At 49.9% G+C, this 15,074-nt stretch overlaps 1 protein-coding gene across 8 annotated transcripts in view; it reads right to left on the reverse strand.

The window, feature by feature from the left end:
• The window catches only part of LOC144114650 (core histone macro-H2A.1-like), a 66,698-nt gene that overhangs the window by 23,513 nt on the left and 28,111 nt on the right, over positions 1-15,074 (reverse strand). For all 8 annotated transcript variants that reach the window (XM_077648526.1, XM_077648520.1, XM_077648522.1 and 5 more), the window contains exons 6-7: positions 13,561-13,650; positions 7,402-7,576 (exon numbers count right to left, since the gene is read on the reverse strand). In XM_077648526.1, coding sequence (XP_077504652.1) covers positions 7,402-7,576; positions 13,561-13,650 — 265 coding nt within the window. The remainder of the gene's footprint in view (positions 1-7,401; positions 7,577-13,560; positions 13,651-15,074) is intronic.

Consider the following 15,074-nt stretch of genomic DNA (forward strand, 5'->3'; position numbering starts at 1 on the left):
TCTTTTTACCTCGGGAACTCGATATACGTGCTCCGAGCATTCTTAGAAACCTCAAATTATTGTTCTGTGAGGCCGGTTTCCCTATTAAATTGGATTAAACATCCCAGTTCCCGCCTTTTCTTTTAAACTGGCCTCCTAGAGTGGGAGGAGCCAACCTAGGCATACAGCGCCTTTCAGCTAGTCACGTGCCGGCTTTGCTTTCGCTTTTATTTTGTTTTTTAGGTTGCCATGAATTTTCAGTCCCAGACAACATAGCCGCAAATTAGGCCCACGGAAATAAAGATACACATGGACTCTTTGCTTTCGCAGATCACTCCATGTATTGCTACGGATCACTCCAGCGATGGCGTAGTGGCAAGCCACCACGCGACTGGCTGAAAAGCACACCCCGCGTTGGTTGACTCCTCCTACTCTCGGAGGTGAATTAAAAAAAAAGGCAGGAGCCAGAACAATTAATCCGATTTAATAGGGAAATCGGCTGCACGGGACAGTAATTCAAAGTTTCTAAGAATACTTGGAGCGTGTAGATAGAGTTCCTGCGGTAAAGAGATGAGCTCAGAATCCTCTTTGTGCACCTTTAAGAAAGATGCATGTGCACCAACAATGTGCATTCCAACATGAAAAGGTCATGCACACAATACTGCATACTGGCGGAACACCACGACACCAAATCACAACACGGGGAGGAGTGAGGTTTTTCTCTGTGACGTCAAGATGTGATGATAGGCACAATTTTCCTTGCTGTTTTTTTTCCTGCTGCACACCCAGCATAGCAACTGTCTGCTGCAACTCGCTGTTGGCACTTGTGTGAGATCTCACACTGGAGCTAGGACAGGTCATATAACTTTGTACATTGCTGTCAAACACTAGTTCCCATGCTTGTATAAATAAGACCCCTAATTTTCTGCGGTGGAAAATTTAAATTCTGTGAATCGAGAACAAAAAATCAATATACTGCAAAAAACATAACACATATAAATAAACATATTGAAAGGGGGTTAATACACAAAGAGGTCAGGGGAAAGAGTTCACGGTGGGCGACACAAAACGGCGAGCAGGACAGCAGGCAGCGCCGACGGCCAGTCCAAAAACCAAGAGATCTCGTGCAGCGCGACGAAACTTCGTCTTTCACCGACACCTTGTCTTCATCGGCACTTTGTCAATGATCTGCCTATGCGGCATCAGGCGCGGCTGTCATGGTTCGCTACAACTGCCCCGGGAACGAAGAGGAGCCACCCTGGCGATCTATAGCGAGGACAAGAGGAGAGGGTCGTAGTAGGTCTTCAGGCAGCTGACATGGATGGTTTCTCGGCCGCGATGGCGCAAGTCCGAAGAGGGGTTGAGCGGCTCCACGATGTAATTCACAGGCGACATTTACTGGACGACCCGATAAGGGCCGTGATATTCTGTACGGAATTTCGACGACAATCCTGGTGGTGTGCCTGGAACCCAGAGCCAAACTAGGGATCCTATCGGAAAAACGTGTTGCCTACTATCGTGATCGTGACGATGCTTTTGGCGGCCTTGGGATGCCGAGGTAAAAGAGCGCGCCAACTGGCGGTATTCCTCCGCATGCTTTGCGACTTCGGAGAGGGGCGTCCACTCGGAGGCATCAGGAGTATATGGCAAGATGGTATCCATCGTGGACGACGGCTCACGCCCATACAGCAGGAAGAAAGGGGTAAAACCGGTGGTTGACTGCGTGGCAGTGTTGTACGCGTACGTCACGTAAGGAAGGACAGTGTCCCAGTTGGTCTGATTCGCTGCGACGTACATCGTGAGCATGTCTCCGAGAGTACCATTGAAGTGCTCAATTAGCCCGTTAGTTTGGGGATGGTAGGCAGTGGTGGTCCGATGTACGATGCGACATTCGGTAAGCAGAGCTTCAATGACGTGGGAAAGGAAGACGCGGGCCTCTGTCACTTAGGATCTCGCGCGGCGCGCCATGGCGAAGAACAAAATGATGCAGCAGAAACATCGCAACTTCGCGGGCAGTAGCAGCAGGAAGGGCGGGCTGTCTCTGCATAGCGGGTGAGGTGGTCGACGCCGACGATAATCCAGCGGTTCCCAGAGACCGTACAGGGAAGCGGGCCGTAAAGGTCAACGCCAACACGATCGAAGGGACATGCTGGGCAAGGGAGTGGTTGCAATGGGCCGGTCACACGAGGAGCGGAGGTCTTTCGCCGCTGACAGGCGATGCACGATCGGACGTATTTCCGAACATAGGCGTACATGCCGCGCCAATAGTAGCGCTGAAAAAGTCTTTTGAATGTTTTCACCACACCAGTGTGCTCACACTGAGGGTCGGTGTGGTAAGAGGCGCAAATTTGAGATCGTAAATGGCGGGGAATCGCGAGAAGCCACCGCCAACCATCAGGCATGTAGTTGTGGCGGTATAGAAGGCCGTCCCGGAGGGCAAAGTGCAGAGCTTGACGCCTTAATGTTCTTGAAGGCGCAACGCTTTGTGACGAAGACACAGCATCTAATAGGGAAGCAAGCCACGGGTCTTTCCGCTGCTCCGCAGGCATATCAGCGATGGTAAGAGACGAAAGCACGGGATCTGTCGCCGAGGAGCAGGCAGCGTCGCTGGGAATGGGAGACCGAGACAAAGCATCGGCGTCCATGTGCTTACGGCCGTAACGGTAGATGACACGAATGTCATACTCTTGAAGGCGAAGAGCCCATCAAGCAAGGCGACCAGATGGATCTTTAATAGACGATAACCAGCAGAGCGCATGGTGGTCCGTGACGACGTCAAACCGGCAACCGTACAGAAAGGGCCGGAATTTCGTTAGTGCCCATACAGTAACTAAACATTCCTTCTCCGTGATGGAATAGTTGGATTCAGCTTTGGTAAGCACGCGACTCGCATACGCAACTACGTATTCTTCAAACCCATCTTTTCGCTGAGCCAAGACAGCTGCGAGGCCAATGCCACTCGCATCCGTATGGACCTCGGTAGGTGCTGTTTGGTCATAGTGTCGGAGTATTGGCGGCGAAGTCAAAAGATGGCGCAAGGTAGTCAACGCTTCGTCGCACTCGGCCGACCAGGCAGACATGTCATCGTTTCCGCCAAGTAGCTTTGTCAGTGGTGCAATGATCGACGCGAAATTGCGTATGAAGCGCCGGAAATAGGAACACAAACCTATGAAGCTTCGAAGTTGCTTGAGCGACAGAGGTTTTGAAAATTGTGCCACAGCACGGAGCTTGGCCGGGTCAGAAAGAGTGCCTTCCTTGGAGACGATGTGCCCCAAGATGATCAACTTCCGAGCAGCGAAATGGCACTTTTTGAGATTCAGCTGCAGGCCGGCCTCAGTCAGGCAAGTCAAAACCTGTCGTAAGTGTGCGAGGTGCGTGGTGAAATCAACGGAAAAGACAACAATGTCGTCCAAGTAGCAGAGGCATATCTGCCACTTGAACTTCCGCAAGATGTTATCCATCATCCTTTCGAATGTGGCTGATGCGTTGCACAGACCGAACGGCATCACATAGAACTCGTAGAAGCTGTCCGGTGTAACAAATGCTGTCTTTTCTCTGTCAGGTACAGCCATCAGTACTTGCCAGTAGCCGGAACGTAGGTCAAGGAAAGAAAAGTACTCAGCGCCTTGAAAGCTATCAAGAGCGTCGTCGATGCGGGGAAGAGGGTAATTGTCCTTGTAGGTAATTTTGTTGAGGCGGCGGTAGTCGACACAAAATCGGATTGAGCCATCTTTCTTCTTTACAAGTACCACAGGCGAAGACCAAGGGCTGTGAGACGGACGGATTACACCACGGTGTAGCATGTCCTCAACTTGTTCACTAATCATGCGGCGCTCTGCTGCCAACACACGATATGGCCGCTGTCGAAAAGGCGGGTGAGAACCGGTCTCTATGCGATGAGTGACAGTGGAAGTCCGGCCTAGAGGAGTGTGGCCGACGTCAAAAGCGGAGCGAAACGTGTGCAGAAGGGCTGAGAGCTCCGTTCGGTGGGCAGAAGGAAGAGCGTCGTCGATGGCGGCTTGGAAAGCGGCGTCAAGCAATGGATCAGGTGCCGAATCGGAATGAAGAGCGTTGATGGAGGAACGGCGGGAGGTAACGGGGGCATCCCAGTCAGAGAGAATGTGGGCAGGTTGAATTGAACCAGGAGATTCGCCAAGTAGCAGGGTAAGCGGGCAAGAAGATGGATTGTTGATAAGCATCTTCGTGAGACCTTGTGAGAAGAGCAGACGGCAGCGGCAGGTTTTTGCGATGGACAAAGGAAGAAGATGGTGCAAATAAAACGGTGACAGCCGGCCTGGCAGGGCACGAGAGGGATGCAAGCGCTGAAGCCTCCGGAGCGATATGGACGTCTTCAGTGATGGTGAGCTTCTGCGGATGCACGAAATGGAGGTCGTCGGCCAGTTCGTCGCACAATGCAGACAATTCTACCTCAGCGCAGGCGCAATCGATCACGGCGTTATTTTTTGACAGGAAGTCCCACCCGAGAATCACGTCGTGGGAACAAGACGGCAAGACCAAGAATTCGACACTGTACAAAATGTCAGCGATGACAACCCGCGCTGCGCATGTGGCCAAAGGTGCGATCCTCTCTTCGGTTGCAGTGCGAAGCGACAAACCAGAAAATGGCGTCGTCACTTTCCGTAGACGACGGCACAGTCTCTCATCAATCACTGACAGAGCAGCACCCGTGTCGACAAGCGCGGACACAGACAGACAGACCGTCGACAGACACCACTAGAATGTCCGTGGGAGAACGATGAGGCCTTGAACTGTTCGAAGAGTACGCAGTTCTTGCCTCTGGAACTGCGGAACTTAGTTTCCCTCGTCAGCGGACGTAGGGAGACGGCGCATAGGCGACAGTGAATGGCGACGTGGGGACGGGAATCGACGGGTCGTATACGGAAGCTGGTCGCTGGCGTACGCTTCTGGAGCTGTAGCAGCCCGAAGCAGCTGGGGTGAGCTGGCAGAAGGCACAAATGCTGAAGGGGCGACCATGCGGCGACGACAGTGGCGGGCCAAGTGGCCAGGGAAACTGTACAAAAAGCATATAGGACGATTGTCCGGTGTGCGCCAAGGGTTGTAATGTGGCGAAGAGGGAGGATGAAGCGGGGCCGCTGGTGGGACTGGTGCCGGACGCAGGACAGGCGGACTGGGTGAAAACGCCACAGGCCGAGGGCGCGCAGCCACGGCAGCGTACGTCAAGGGCGCCGCCACAGGAGTGGAGGCGCTGTAATGTGCCGCGGCTTCAGCGTACGCCAAAGGAGGGACGGAAGGAACTTCAGGCAGGGTAGGAAGAGCCTCGGCGACTTGTTCTCGGATGACGCGCTGAAGCGAAGGCACAAGAGGAGAGGGAACGTCAGGACTCGGGTGGACGAGAGAGAGCTGACGAGCAAGTTCTTCGCGAACAAACTGCTTTATCTGGGGTAACAGTGGCGAGTGGTCGAAGTCAGACGTCAAAGGCCCCAGAGGCTCCGGGTGCGAGAGTGGAGAGCGAGTGCGAAGACGGCGCTTGCGTAGTTTGTCGTAGCTTTGGCATTGGGCAAGGACATCGATGATGTTTGCTGGATTTTTGGCCAGAAGCATCTGGAAACGCGTCGTCGTCAATGCCCTTCAGGATGTGATCGATCTTGGCGCACTCCGGCATCGAAGAATCCACACGCCTACACAGGTCCACCATATCCTCAATGTAGCTGGTGAAATTTTCACCAGGCAGCTGAGCACGAGCATGTAGGCGTTGCTCGGCGCGCAACTTGCGCACCGCAGGCCGGCCGAAGACATCGGAGAAATTCTGCTTGAAGGCGGACCACGATGTGATGTCAGCCTCGTGGTTGCAGTACCACAGATTCGCAACGTCCGTAAGACAGAAGATGACGTTGTTCAGTTTGAGGGCATCATTCCATTTGTTATGGGTGCTTACCCGCTCATACGAGGCTAACCAATCCTCGACGTCATGGTCCCCGGTTCCACTGAATACAGCAGGATCGCGCTGGCGCAAAGCTCCAGCGCAGACGACGGTCGGCGGCAGTGCAGCAGAAGTGGGGCTGGAATCTTTGGGCATGGTGATGACCGGAAGCGTACGAATTCGAAGCTGCAGGGCGTCAGCAAATCCGAACCTCCACCAAGTGAAAGGGGGTTTGTACACAAATAGGTCAGGGGAAAGAGTTCACGGAGGGCGACACAAAACGGCGAGCAGTACAGCGGGCAGCGCCGACGGCCAGTCTAAAAACCAAGCGATCTCGTGCAGTGCGAAACTTCGTCCTTCACCGGCGCCTCGTCTTCATCGGCGCTTAGTCAATGATCTGCCTATGCGGCATCAGGCGCGGCCGTCATGGTTCGCTGCAGTATGTTTATTTCTAAAACATACCTTGCATACTCCGACTCTACCTTCATTGAAATGGAAGGTACACAGTTGTTGCAATTCAGCATCAGATAGTGCCTGGCATTACTCTCAGTTGACTTAAAAAGAATGGTGCATGTCTGGAACAACACCTCATAGTAACCGAATGATCTCTATGGTGATGCATGGTGCCCAATCATTGACCAGCTATGGTGACTGTGCCCGTCAGCGAGATGTGGCCTACAAAAGTTTGGCATCTGCCTACTGCTCACTTTGGCTCTTGGTCAGCCCAATACAGCAACAAGAGGATGCCCTCAGAATGGATTCTAGGCACTATTCAAAACTAGAAATGTAAAGAAAAATGTAAACTGCAGGGTTTAACATCCCAGACAGACACATGCCAAAACTAACTTTCAAAAAAACTAATTTCAGTTGAAAAAAAATTTCCGCAGTGTTTCTGGCATCTAAAAAATTTTAGCTCGAAAAATCGAACTTTTGGACTCCATAGAGTCCGAAATATAGGCCGTGAAAATGTGCACGTTCCTATGTGGTGCGTGACATTTCCTCAGCATGGTCCGAAATATTGTGCAAGTCCGAATTTTTGGAGTTCAAAAAACCAGGCGGCAACTTAATTCTTTCCTTACTGCACCATATGCCATGGGTCATGGGTCGTATATGACCCAGGTTTTGAGCAAGTCGCCAAAAATTTCGTGGCTCCGAAGTTTTGCGGCTTCGAAGGACCACCACTTCACCAGGTTTGCAGTGAAATAGGGATCAGGCATTCCCACAAAGCGCCCTGAGCTTCAAATTAACTGAGTTGGTGCAAGCCAACAGTTCGAATTGTACGGTGAAATTTACATCAGAAGTTACAGGACCGCTGAAATTCTTCATATTAATAAAGTTTGAATTACTTGTGGTTTTACTGTAACTGATCCCACTCTATGAATGCCATGTGTGCATGTTGGGCTTTTTTAAAGTCTCAGAAACAAAACACACTAAAATCCTTCGATCGTGTCCAGAACCCTCCCCCCCCCCCCCTCCCCCTGAGGGTAATGCATTGCTTGAAAAATGTCAGCAGCACACACCTGTGAGACACCATAGGGGGAATGGCGAGGACCCGGATGTTCTTCTCATCAGCCAGTGAGAGACAGTTGCGCACACACTTCTCCAGGAGTTCAGCTGCATTAGCACCACTTGCTGGGGGCACATGGCAGTGCAGCACATGCTTGGCTGGAAAGTGGTGGCCCGGGCAGATGGCCACTGCGTGACACACAAACAAAATGCTTTGAAGACATTGAAGTGCTGAACATTAAAAGAGCACAGATCTGACTGCTGGAATATTTTACAAATTTTACAAAATCACTTTCAAATGGTCACTTCCATGCTTACATGCGGGCACAACAGCACAGCAGGTGTGCTGCAGGCATAGAGTAGCATGACTGTGGCATGACAATGGGCACAGCGTTTACATATTGTTAATTTTACAGACAACTATATTCCCCAACGTGCATTTTTTTGGGGAGGGGGGGCTAGCTTCTCCATTTTACTCAATGCCCAAACAATTGTTATATAATGGACAGCACTGTAGCAAGGATAAAATGCTGGACACACAACCCAAAACACCAGCGCCACACAAGATCACTCCGGAAACCGCATAGCATCTCATCTACGTCATCAGCGTGCACTAACTGTGCACATAATCACTGCTTTAAAAATTAATCCTGCCATCACCTTGCCCAACAGCCAGCCAAACAATCAAAAAAAGGCTTTATGACATCCTATGGTTATTAGTCTCTGCACAGCATTTTTCACATGAGTCTTATGAAACAAAGGCTCTGAGTTTGTGGAAACCTGTTTCCCCCCTCCATTTCGATGCAGCCCATCTTCATCGTCGGCCGTCAGGACAGCACCGGTTGGGCGAGGAGGGAAGTCTCCCTCATGGGAGAAAGGGAACAGCGACAAGAGCGCCACCTTGCAGGTTACGTGGAATTCTGCGGGACCGGACAGAGTTTCTTCGAGATCCGGCCAGCGTCACGAGCGGTTGCAGCCGCACGCTCTCGTCACCTTCCGCGGCAGGGTAGCCAGATTTTTCTTGTACATAGTTGTAAATATTCTCTGTTTTGGCTCTGGGAGCCGGGTGCCATAATCAGCTGATTTGGATTGCAGTCGTGAATGCAGGAAAAGCACCGGGGCGCTGCTACACCGTGATAAGCAGTAGGCGCCGTTCGTGTTAGGGTCACCTTGGCAGACACGTATCTCCTTGTGGCGTTGTGTTCTAGCTATTGTCCTTGGCCCTTTGTTGGCACTGGCAAGTGTCATAGCGAGTAGGCCTAAGGCTCTTTGGGAGCTGCCTGTCGCTTTTGGGAGGACATAGTGGTACCGTGGCACAAGCACGCGCAAACGGGTTTGCTTGTTTTATATTTAACCTCGCTAGAGCCGAGAGGTCTCGCTCAACTACAGAGAGCTGACTGTTCGAACGAACTTGGTATTTTTGGGAGGGCTGCGAAGCGAATTCATAATTTTGTGGAACCAGAGATGCTAATGCAGTTCAAATGAGCTTAACACCACAATGTCGAAAGCGAACCGCGGATGTGCTTCGACCGAAGACAGCCAGCTGCGTTCAAATGAGCCGAGCGTATGGGCAGTGCTGGATAGAATTGTTTGGCACTCGCATTGCTCCGCATTTTGCCGAATGGTCAGTTTGTGAGGTCTCCATTGCCTTTGATTCAAACTTTTGGAGATCATAGGAGCGATATGCAGAGTTCAAGAGAAGATGCCCCGGCCTGCTGTCCTTTGTATGACTCCCTGCATGCCTTGCGGCCGTGAGTCATCGAGCTGCGGAGTCTCCGCGAGCAGTTTGCAGCGGCTACGAGAGCGGGGGGGGGGGGGGGGGGGGGGGGGCAGCCCCTTTACCTTCCAACAAAGGCACGTTGGCGCGAACAACACCCTCCCGGCACGCTAATTTTGGATGCCTGCCGGCGGGACAAGGAAGGGTGCCCGGTGACCTTGCTGCTCGTCAGATGACTCCGGCACCCCGCCTGTACGAGCTGTCTTGCTGTCGTCACCGCAACGCTTGTGGCAACTTTGTCGTTGGCCTCCATGGATGAGTTCAACCATAGGCCAACATTTAAGGAGGGAGGGATGTGGAAACCTGTTTCCCCCTCCATTTCGAAGCGGCCCATCTTCATCGTCGGCCGTCAGGCCGCACAAATGATGCAGCACAAATGAAAATGATGCCGAGCTACATGGGTGAAGCTGTAAGACCGTCACATATTGCACCGACCTGCACAGTGGTGCATGCTGGGAAATGATAATGATGGAAGCAGGCAGCCGCAGCACGCAAAGACTTCTTTACACTAAAACATGGCACAAGATGGCTGTGCTACATTAACAAAACAAAATATGTACATGAAAAAAAAAAATTCACAGAACGGTTACAAGTGTTTAATGCGAATTTTTGAGCATTACCTGAGGTGTAAGAGTAAAGAATTGTAATTATTCTCCCCTGAACTACTAGGCTCCACTCCAATGCTGGAGCGCACATACTGCAACACGTGTCACCTTGTCCACCATACCCCTCCCACACAATATCGCCACGTTTATGATATACCGTATATATGCAGGTCGGGGCTGCACTTCTTTTTTTAATTGTGGGAGGGCACAGCCCTTACACAAAAGCACCATTTTTCAGTTCAATTTTCAAGTGATATTCTGGGGTAACTAATTTATTGTCCATTACAGTTTGACGCTATATCTAGCGCCTAGTTCCAAATAGCTTCAAGGTACTTTATCGTTGTCGCTGTTGCTTGGGCCATCATTGTAATCAACCTCATAAATGTAGTCATCTTCGGCTCCATCCATCTGAATTCATAATGCCCATAACATTAAAGCTTTTAAACTACAATGTCCGGCGACACAGTACACTGCGCATTCAAACTCAAGAAGCACACGAGCTGAAATTCAGTCGTTCAGCTGGCAAAACTGGCAAAATGGCAGACTGGCAAAACTGTTGGCTCAAGATGCAGCACAAATGAAAATGATGCCGAGCTACATGGGCGAAGCTGTAAGACCGTCACATATTGCACCGACCTGCACAGTGGTGCATGCTGGGAAATGATAATGATGGAAGCAGGCAGCCGCCGTCATCCGACGGCTTGTCGAGGAACGCATGCACACGTGTGGAGCAGTTGATTTCAGTTGAAATATATATATTTCTCATATTATCGGCTGCCAAGTTGGAGGGAGCGGCCCATACACGAGTGTGGCCCTTACCCGCATACCGTATTTACTTGAATGTAACGCGAGATTTTTACCGAAAGTAGAAAGGAAATGTCACCCCCCACATTACAATCGAATACTAGGTTTAAAAACGCTATGAAGAGCACCAAACACACACTATTAAAATCATTTCATGTGTCAAACGTGTGCGTTGATCTTACTGGTCATTCGAAATCGCGCACTCCAACTCGCCGGTCAACCAGTACGCGAACCACAGGTCACAACTACTAGGACAAAGCGGCAACCTAATCGCAAACGCAAAAAAAAAAGACGCCAGTGAGAACAAGCCAACAAGAGTCGACGCCAGCTAGAGTCACTGAAGCGATGAGAAGGCGCCACCTCTTGACGAATGCTCGTAGTGAGGTTGTGCGGCCTCCGTGACCGCAAATTGAAACAGCCATCTCGGAGGCACCGAGCGCCCGCAATCGCCGCCAAGACGCCAGCAAAAGAGCGAGCAATCCCACCGCCATCTATCTGTTAATCCTTGCAACTGATGCAAAAACATGGCCAGGTGACTAACAGGCAGCAGGGCATGGAGCAGCGCGCTTTGTTCACTCTTTCTCGTGTTTGGTGCCAGTGTGTAGTTGTGTGTTGCGTGCTTCAAGTCTTAGGCCTATCCCCATCAAACGGTCGAGTTGTCTTCAAGCGGAATGGTGTGCTCACACGCTCAGTATACAGCTGGCTTCAAGTGCAACGCTATTCTGCTTGCTGAGAAAGTGGGAAATTCAGCGGCTGCAAGACGTCTGGACGTCAACGAATCGACGATCAGGGGATGGAGGAAACATCGCGAGGAATTGTTTAACTGCAACAGCCTGCGAAAAGGCTTTCGGGGGCCCAAGAAAGGCCACTTCCCGGAGTTGGAGCGTCGCCTTGCAGAGTTCATTAGCGAGAAACGTTTCCGACTACTTGGAGTAAGCACTGAAATGCTTCAGTGCAAAGCACAGGAGCTTGCGCGGGACATGGGTTCGACCCAAAACCAATTTAAGGCATCACGAGGCTGGGTGCAGAAGTTTATGCGAAGGGCCGGGTTCTCCCTTCGACGCACGACTTCTATTTGCCAGAAGCTGCCCGGGGACTTCGAATCAAAACTTCGAGAGTTCCAGCGCTACGTCATCGATCTTCGTCGCTCTACCAACATGTTACTTGGACATATTGGCAATGCCGACCAGACCCCCGTGTATCTGGACATGCCTATGTTCAGAACAGTGCGCAAGTCTGGTGAGCATGAAGTTCGCCTTAGAAGCACAGGCAACGAAAAAAATCAGACTACCGTTATGCTGGCATGTTTGGCTGACGGCCACAAGCTCCCTCCATTCATCATTTTTCGCCGGAAGATGATCCTGAAGGAAACTTTCCCGAAAGACGTTATCGTGCGCTGTCACAAAAAAGGTTGGATGGAATCGAATCTTGTCATAGATTGGATTCAAAGCGTGTGGGACCAAAGGCTAGGCGCATTGCTGCATCCGGAAGCAATATTGGTTCTGGACTCTTTCCGAGGTCACCTGACACCCGGCGTCAAACAAAAGCTACAGCGTGACCAAACGCATCTCGTTGCTATACCGGGTGGCATGACCTCCATTTTCCAGCCTCTGGACGTCTGCATGAACAAGCCCTTCAAGGATCGCTTGCGACAATTATACTGGGAGTGGATTGAAAGCGGATGAACAACAACACCTGCAGGAAGGCTGAAATGCCCAAGCGAGTCTACCGTTGCCCACTGGGTTTCAGCAGCCTGGTACGGGCTGCCTCATGATTTGGGCTACCGCGCATTTAAGAAATGCTCAATTTCAAATGCTCTAGACGGAAGCGAGGATGACCTGCTGTGGGAGGCAGCTAGTGACAAAGAAGAGTCAAGCTGTGATGATGACAGTGACGGTGACAACTGCCGCGAGGATGAGGGTGTATAGGAATGCCTGTTTGTCTTGTATTTCAATAAAGTTCTCTTTGACCCTCAGAACTGTACGATGTCGGTTCCTCGCTTCACATTCATGTTCTTTCGGTTTTTCTGTCGCACGCCCGAAGTCTACCCTCGCATTACAATCGTAGTTGTTTTCTTTTCCCCCTTTTCACACCCTAAAAGTCGACCCTCGCATTACAATCATGGTCGCGTTACATTCGAGTAAATACGGTATACACGGTATACTGTGCCGCAACCGCTGCAGCAGCGTCCTGGCTCACTGTTAAGTTTGCACAGCTAGCCAGCGTCACTGCCAGTGGAGCAGTGGTATGTCATGTCACAGGACATGCTGTACCACCACTCCACTATCCTGATCAAGTCCAGCAATCGCAGTGTGGCACACCGCACTACCTCTACACTCTCCTCACCCCTCTACTCTGATTGGTGACTGCAGTGTACTTCTCATCACTGTCGCCTTCCTCCCTCTCCCACTTTCCCTGTCCCCTGAAAGTGGAGTGGGGGAATTCCCTCTCTGCACTTAGTCACCTGCCAACTGAGGCAGGTGCACTGCAGCCGCCGACACCGGATGCCAACGGTGTGAAATTGAAGAACAAGCTAAGGGCTAATGCTCCAGAATACAAAATGTAAGAAACAGTGACCAAGAAGCTGCGTTAAGTCAAAGCCCTTTGTGTTGCATTCATCTTTAAAGTGAACAAGAGGATTAATGGCAGGAACATAAAAGTGGGTGATGTGACATAAAAACGCAGCACACAGAAGCTGGCATTGTGCAAAAAACACGCAGTGGATTAACGTTCATCTTTACGATGGCATCGAACTCACAACACTGCATACAGTGCGCTTGCTACCAGTATGACATCAAATATTTGAATAGTTTTGCACTTTTCTACAACTATTCTGCCTCATTCTTTGCAAAACTTGCTTTAAGCTTTTTTACAACATCACATACAAAAAAGCGAACAAACAAAGAAGAGCAGAAGAAACTGCAGGGCCGTTAACACCAAGCTGCAGTAGCACACCAGAAGGTCCTAGGACAGAAAGGAAGTCTTGCCTCCAGCGCTCTCTAAGGGCCCATGAGAAGCCAGCAACTCCTTGACTTCCTGCTGAAACTCCTTGCCACCAACTTTATCCAAGACTTGACCTGCACAGAGAAAATGCCACAATGCAGCACATGCCATGAATATAAACAAAATTTAACAGAGAAAGCAACAAACTGAAGGATTAAACCATGAGATTCATAAAACTGAGCACAATGCCAGAACACAAACTGATGCAACAAATATAGTATTAAATGGAACTTGGCCAGTGGTGTGAAAGACAAGACACGAAGCATAAAACCTCACAAGTATTTACCTCGGTAAAAATAAGTTTCTCAGCCCAGTTTGTTAGCAAGGTGTTCTTTATCCAATACAAACCTGTGATCACAGTTCTACTCTCTGGCACCATTCCAAAGCATAATCATCACTAGAGACGGTATCTATTAGGCGGTCAAACATATTACACAGTAAACAGTGCGGCAAAACAAAAGGCACTAAAATATTTCCACAAACTCAAGACTGACTTCATTCAGAAAAGCATGCACGAAAAGTGCAAAAATAAATGTGGTAAAGGAATGTCACAACTGAAATAGCCATATACAATGCAGTTGTTCTAGGTCTGTGGAAACATTGTTAGGAGTATAATTGACGCTCTCCAGATAATCCACCACTCCTGTTACAATAGACTGTGAAGAGCATAAGCAATATGTTTGATAATTAAGCTTGCTGGCTTGGAAAGTCAAATGCTGTGCAAAAAGCATGAAATGAAAAATACATAATGCACTTGAACTGTGAAACACACAACAAAATTAACAAATTCTGTGTCAAAATAAAAGAAAGCAAAATGAAAGGTACCAATAATGAAGAAAAGAACCAATATTACGACAGGTAACTCAATGAAACTGAGGAACATGGGGGACTTATATATGTATAATTTGTCGTGTTCATCAACTGGAGATTAATAGGGAAATAATTTTGAAGATAACTGAACCGAAAGCAGAAGAAATAATTCGGAGGTCGTGGGTTCAGATCCCACCAGCGGCATGTGGTTTCTTCTGCTTTCTTATCAGTTATCGTTACAATAATTACCCTATTAATCTCCCATTGATGAGAATCATAAATTATTTATATATAAAAACACATCTCCTATGCTCCTTGGTTGCAGTGACTGTTGGCTTCTGTCATGTATGTCATATTGAGCATCTCACCTGGGCTCCGCGTTTTTTCTTTCAACTGCCGGTTTTTTTGAGTCGCACCTTAATGAAAGTGCATCGACCGGATGCATGAAGTTATGTGGACCACCGGTAACCCAAATTCCGAGGTAGGGGACCACTTTTTCTGAATTTAGAGGACTTTTGTGTGCCGAGAGGAGCGTCCACCGCTGGGCCTAACGTCGACCTCGGCCTTGGCTGGGGGAGCGGTAGGCCTAGCCCGAGCCTCGGTGAAGCCGCCAACAGAACATAGAACCATCGGTGATTACGCAAGTGAGCACTGACCTAAGATGACTACCGCTATGCGTGTAGAGGTG

The sequence above is a fragment of the Amblyomma americanum genome, chromosome 1, assembly GCF_052857255.1.
Source record: "Amblyomma americanum isolate KBUSLIRL-KWMA chromosome 1, ASM5285725v1, whole genome shotgun sequence".
NCBI lineage: Eukaryota > Metazoa > Arthropoda > Arachnida > Ixodida > Ixodidae > Amblyomma > Amblyomma americanum.